Source organism: Hypanus sabinus, chromosome 7 (assembly GCF_030144855.1).
Source record: "Hypanus sabinus isolate sHypSab1 chromosome 7, sHypSab1.hap1, whole genome shotgun sequence".
Classification (NCBI taxonomy): domain Eukaryota; kingdom Metazoa; phylum Chordata; class Chondrichthyes; order Myliobatiformes; family Dasyatidae; genus Hypanus; species Hypanus sabinus.
Window position 1 is genome coordinate 32960459 of NC_082712.1, and position 6000 is coordinate 32966458.

Genomic DNA, 6000 nt, shown 5'->3' on the forward strand with positions numbered 1-6000 from the left:
GTTTTCGAAACATATACAGCTCGGGTGCTTAAGATTTCTGTACAGTACTGTCGTAATCTTGTGTATTGCACTGTACCGCTGCTGCAGAAAAAAATCTTGGCATATGAGAGATGATCAACCTGATCTTGATATGGGTTTCTTTTTTTCTGGGTGTGGGAAGGGACGAGGGGGAATCATGGTTGGAATAGGGAGAAGAGAGAGAGTAGGAAACACCAGAGAGACATTTTGTAATGATCAATAAATCTGTTCAAAAACAGATGATCTTGCCAAATGTCTCAATGCTGGGTGTGTAGCTGGCACTCCTCTGACAGCTCACCCACGCACATCCTCCTGAGGGGTTCTATCCTCGCCATTCTCAGATTTGCAAACTTGCTCCCTGATCTACAAAACCCTTTTCCAGAAAAGTTGGGATATTTTCCAAAATGCAATAAAAACAAAATCTGTGATATGTTAATTCACGTGAACCTTTATTTAACTGACAAAAGTACAAAGAAAAGATTTTCAATAATTTTCCTGACCAACTTAATTGTATTTTGTAAATATACACAAATTTAGAATTTGATGGCTGCAACACACTCAACAAAAGTTGGGACAGAGTTAAAATAAGATTGAAAAGTGCACAGAATATTCAAGTAACACTGGTTTGGAAGACTCCACATTAAGCAGGCTAATTGGTAGCAGGTGAGGCATCATGACTGGGTATAAAAGTAGCTCCATCAAAGGCTCAGTCTTTGCAAGCAAGGATGGGTCGTGGCTCACCCCTTTGTGCCAAAATTCATGAGAAAATTGTTAGTTCAAAAGGAACATTTGTCAACGCAAGATTGCGGAGAATTTAGGTCTTTCAGCATCTACAGTACATAATATTGTGAAAAGATTCAGAGAATTCAGAGACCTCTCAGTGCATAAAGGGCAAGGTCAGAAACCACTGTTGAATGCGCATGATGTTTGAGCCCTCAGGTGGCACTGCCTAAGAAACCGTCATGCTACTGTGACAATTATAGCCACCTGGGCTCGGGAGTACTTCAGAAAACCATTGTCACTTAACACAGTCCGTCGCTGCATCCAGAAATGCAACTTGAAACTGTATTGCACAAGGAGGAAGCCATACATCAACTCTATGCAGAAACGCCGGCGAATTCTCTGGGCCCGAGCTCATCTCAGATGGACTGAAAGACTGTGGAACCATGTGCTGTGGTCAGATGAGTCCATATTTCAGCTAGTTTTCAGGAAAAACGGGCGTCGAGTTCTCAGTGCCAAAGATGAAAACGACCATCCTGATTGTTATCAACAAAGGGTGCAAAAGCCAGCATCTGTGATGGTATGGGGGTGCATCAGTGCCCACAGCATGGGTGAGTTGCATGTATGTGAAGGTACCATTGACTCTGAGGTGTATATTAGGATTTTAGAGAGACATGTTGCCATCAAAGCGACGTCTCTTCCCAGGACGTCCATGCTTATTTCAGCAGGACAATGCCAGACCACATTCTGCACGGGCTACAACAGCGTGGCTTTGTAGGCACAGAGTGCGTGTGCTTGACTGGCCTGCTGCCAGTCCAGCTCTATCTCCTATTCAAAATGTATGGCACATCATGAAGAGGAGAATCAGACAACGGAGACCACGGACTGTTAAGCAGCTGAAGTCTTATATCAAGCAAGAATGGACAAAATTTCCAATTGCAAATCTACTATAATTAGTATTCTCAGTTCCAAAATGATTAAAAAGTGTTATTAAAAGGAAAGGTGATGTAACACAATGGTAAACATGCCTCTGTCCCAACTTTTGTTGAGTGTGTTGCAGCCATCAAATTCTAAATTTGTATATATTTACAAAATACAATTAAGTTGGTCAATAAAACTATTGAAAATCTTTTCTTTGTACCTTTGCCAGTTAAATAAAGGTTCACATGAATTAACATATCACAGATTTTCTTTTTTAATGCATTTTGGAAAATATCCCAACTTTTCTGGAAATGGGATGTGTATGCTGACAAATACATTACTGTGCAAGTCTAAGGCACCCTAGCTAAATATGTGTGCCTAAGACTTTTGCACAGTACTGTAAATAGAAAAATTGTTTTTGTTTTATTCACTAACATTCAAGAAAAAAAATTAAGACATTAACAAATAAATGTGCTTCCCTTTCATAGTGCACAGGCACCCTAGATTATTTCTATATCTATTCAGATTTAGATGTTTATTTTTTGTTTTCTGCATTAGTGTGTCAATAGGAAAGAGCAATTTTTAGATTTTCAAAAAAATCAAATGTTACTGAGGGTTTAGAAACAGAAAATCTACAGCTCAGTAACAGGCCCTTTAGCCCACAAGCTGTGCTGAACATGTCCTTACCTGAGAAATTACCTAGAGTTACCCATAGCCCTCTATTTTTCTGTTTCCATATACCTGTACAGGAGGCTCTTAAAAGACCATATCGTATCTGCTTCCACCACAGTTGCTGGCAGCCCATTTCACGCACTCACCACTCTCTACATTTAAAAAAAAACTTACCCCTGACATCTCCTCTGTACCTACTTCCAAACACTTTAAAACTGTGACTTCTCATGCTAGCCATTTCAGCCCTGGAAAAAAGCCTCTGACTATCCACACGATCAATGCCTCTCATCATTTTATACACCTCTATCAGGTCACCTCTCATCCTCCGTTGCTCCAAAGAGAAAAGGTTGAGTTCACTTAATCTATTCTCATAAGGTAAACTCCACAATCCAGGCAATATTCTTGTATATCTCCTCTGCACTTTTTCTATGGTTTCCACATCCTTCCTGTAGTGAGGCAATCAGAACTGAGCACAGTACTCCAAGTGGGGTCTGACCAGGGTCCTATAGAGCTGGAACATTACCTCTTGGCTCCTAAACTCAATCCCATGACTGATGAAGGCGAATGCTCCATATGCCTTCTTAACCACAGAGTCAACTTGCGCAGCTGCTTTGAGTGTCCGATGGACTCGGAGCCCAAGATCCCTCTGATCCTCCACACTGTCAAGTCTTACCATTAATACTATATTCTACCATCATACTTGACCTACCAAAATGAACCACCTCACTCTTATCTGGGTTGAACTCCATCTGCCACTTCTCAGCCCATTTTTGCATCCTTGATAATGTCCCACTGATTCCTCTGATAGCCATCCACAACAACTCCAACCTTTGTGTCATCAGCAAATTTATTAACCCATCCCTCCACTTCTTTATCCAGGTCATTTATAATAATCACTAAGAGTAGGGGTCCCAGAACAGATCCCTGAGGCATACAACTGATGACTGACCTCCATGCGGAATATGACCCATCCACAACCACTTTGCCTTCTGTGGACAAGCCACTTCTGGATCCACAAAGCAATTTCCCCTTGGTTGCCATGCCTCCTTACTTTCTCAGTAAACCTTACATGGAGTACCTTGTCAAATGCCTTGCTGAAATCCATATACAGTACATCTGCTGCTCTCCCTTCATCAATGTTAGTCTCATCCTCAAAAAATTCAATCAGGCTCGTCAGGCACGAACTGCCTTTCACAAAGCCATGCTGACTAGTCTTAATCATATTATGCCTGTCCAAATGTTCATAAATCCTGCCTCTCAAGATCTTCTCCATCAACTTACCAATGACTGTCTCACTGGTCTATAATTTCTTGGGCTATCTCAACTTCCTTTCTTAAATACTGGAACAACATCTGCAACCCTCCAATCCTTCGGAACGTCTCCTGTCCCCATTGATGATGCAAAGATCTTCACCAGAGGCTGAGCAATCTCCTCTCTTGCCTCCCACATTAGCCTGGGGTACATCTCATCCCGTACCGGTGACTTATCCAACTTGATGCTTTCCAAAACCTCCCGCACATCCTCTTTCTTAATATGTACATGCTCATGCTTTTCAGTCTGCTGTAAGTCAACCCTACAATCGCCAAGATCCTTTTCCAGAGTGAATACTGCAGCAAAGTACTCATCCAGTACCTCTGCTATCTCCTCCGGTTCAATACACATTTTTCCATTGTTGCACTTGATTGGTCCTATTCTCTCACGTCTTATTCTCTTGCTTGTAGAATGCCTTGGGTGTTTTCCTTAATCCTGTCTGTCAAGACCTTCTCATGGCCCCTTCTCGCTCGCTTAATTTCTTTCTTAAACTCCTTCCTGCTAGCCTTATAATCTTCTAGCTCTCTATCATTACCTAGCTTTTTGAATCTTTTGTAAGCTCTTCTTTTCTTGACCAGATTTATAGCAGCCTTTGTACACCAGGGTTCCTGTACCCTACCATCCTTGTCTCATTGGAATCTGCCTATGGAGAACTCTAGCAAATATCTCCTGAACATTTGCTACATTCCTTCCATACATTTGCTTAAGAATATCTTTTTACAATTTATGCTTCCAAGTTCCTGCCTGATAGCTTCATATTTCCCCTTATTCCAATTAAGCACTTGTAACCTGTCTGTTCCTATCCTTCTCCAATGCTGTTGTAAAGGAGATAGAATTGTGATCACTATCTCCAAAATGCTGTCCCACTGAGAGTTCTGACACCTGACCAGGTTAATTTCCCAATACTAGATCAAGTACAGCCTCTCCTCTTGTAGGCTTATCTACATATTGTGTCAAGAAACCTTCTTGAACACACTTTAACAAACTCCACCCCATCTAACCCCCCTCACTCTAGGGACATGCCAGTCGATATTTGGGAAATTAAAATCTCCCGCCACGACAACCCTGTTGTTATTACCTTTCCAGAATCTGTCTCCCTATCTGCTCCTCGATGTCCCTCTTACTATTGGGTGATCTTTAAAAAAAAGCACCCAGTAGAGTTATTGACCCCTTCCTGTTCCTAACTTCTACCCACAGAGACTCCGTAGACAATCCCTCCGTCTTCCTGCTTTTCTGCAGCTGTGACACTATCTCTGATCAACAGTGCCATGCTCCCACCTCTTTTGCCTCCCTCCCTGTCCATTCTGAAACATCTAAAGCCTGGCACTCGAAGTAACCATTCCTGCCCCTATGCCATCCAAGTCTCTGTAATGGCCACAATTTTTTGTATTTCTTTAAAAGAAGTAACATATTAAGTAATAGCAACACACACAAAATGCTGGAGGACCTCAGCAGGCCAGGCAGCATCTATGGAAAAGAATGCAGTCGACATTTTGGGCCACTTACTTTGTAGGAAGAGGCTTTTGGGGAGAAGTATCTATGGAGCTGACTAGTTTTATGGCACACGCAAATGATGTTCAGTTCAGTAAGGATAGCGGATTGTGTTGAGTGTCTTATTTATCCTGTGACTAGTCCTTTTCCTTAAAATGAGTTGTCTCTTTAAGTCTAATGTTATTGTAATAATGTACTCAAACTTATTTTGATATTTTTTGTGTGGTTTCTTATGGGTTATTCATATTTTACAGGTGGGAGAAGATTTTGTTAATGAAGATGGCTTTAATAGTGACAAAAGCAAAGAAATTACAGGACCCAAGAATAATGTGTTAGTTAACGTTCAAGAAAATGGTAATCACAGCCTGATTCAGTCAAACACGGAAGAAACACAAAAGTCTGAGAATATTCTATTAGTTAAGGTTGAAGAGGAAAACAGGGGGAAAACAGACACACTGTCTATGGACTTAAATGATACGCAGAACAATTCTGCTTCTGTGAGTGAAGAAGATTGTCTTTAACAACTCGGTCTTTCTGGAATGGTTACATATCTGTTTGACATCTATGATGTGTCCAGGTACTTATTCAGTCTTCAGAAATTTAGTACAAAAAGAAACTTTTTAAAAAAAAAAATTATGCCTTGTCAGTTCATGAACTTGCAAGCATAGAATGGATGGATCTGTAAGTAGTGTCGCTCAGAATAAAAATGACAAAGTAGTATCTTTGTCATGAAGGAACTGTAAATATATGTATTACTTTTTTAAGCTTACATTATACCCATATTTGCCTTCACAAAATTTTGTTAAATCTGTAAGATGTACGTATATTATTTTGCTAGTATTGTTAATGAGCAGAGGGAATAGTATC

At 40.6% G+C, this 6000-nt stretch overlaps 1 protein-coding gene across 6 annotated transcripts in view; it reads left to right on the plus strand.

The window, feature by feature from the left end:
• Positions 1-5749, plus strand: part of LOC132396662 (splicing regulatory glutamine/lysine-rich protein 1-like) — a 57617-nt gene extending 51868 nt beyond the window's left edge. For all 6 annotated transcript variants that reach the window (XM_059974404.1, XM_059974405.1, XM_059974407.1 and 3 more), the window contains one exon: positions 5388-5749. In XM_059974404.1, coding sequence (XP_059830387.1) covers positions 5388-5654 — 267 coding nt within the window. In that variant the 3' untranslated portion in view covers positions 5655-5749. The remainder of the gene's footprint in view (positions 1-5387) is intronic.
• The last annotated feature ends 251 nt before the right edge of the window (positions 5750-6000 follow it).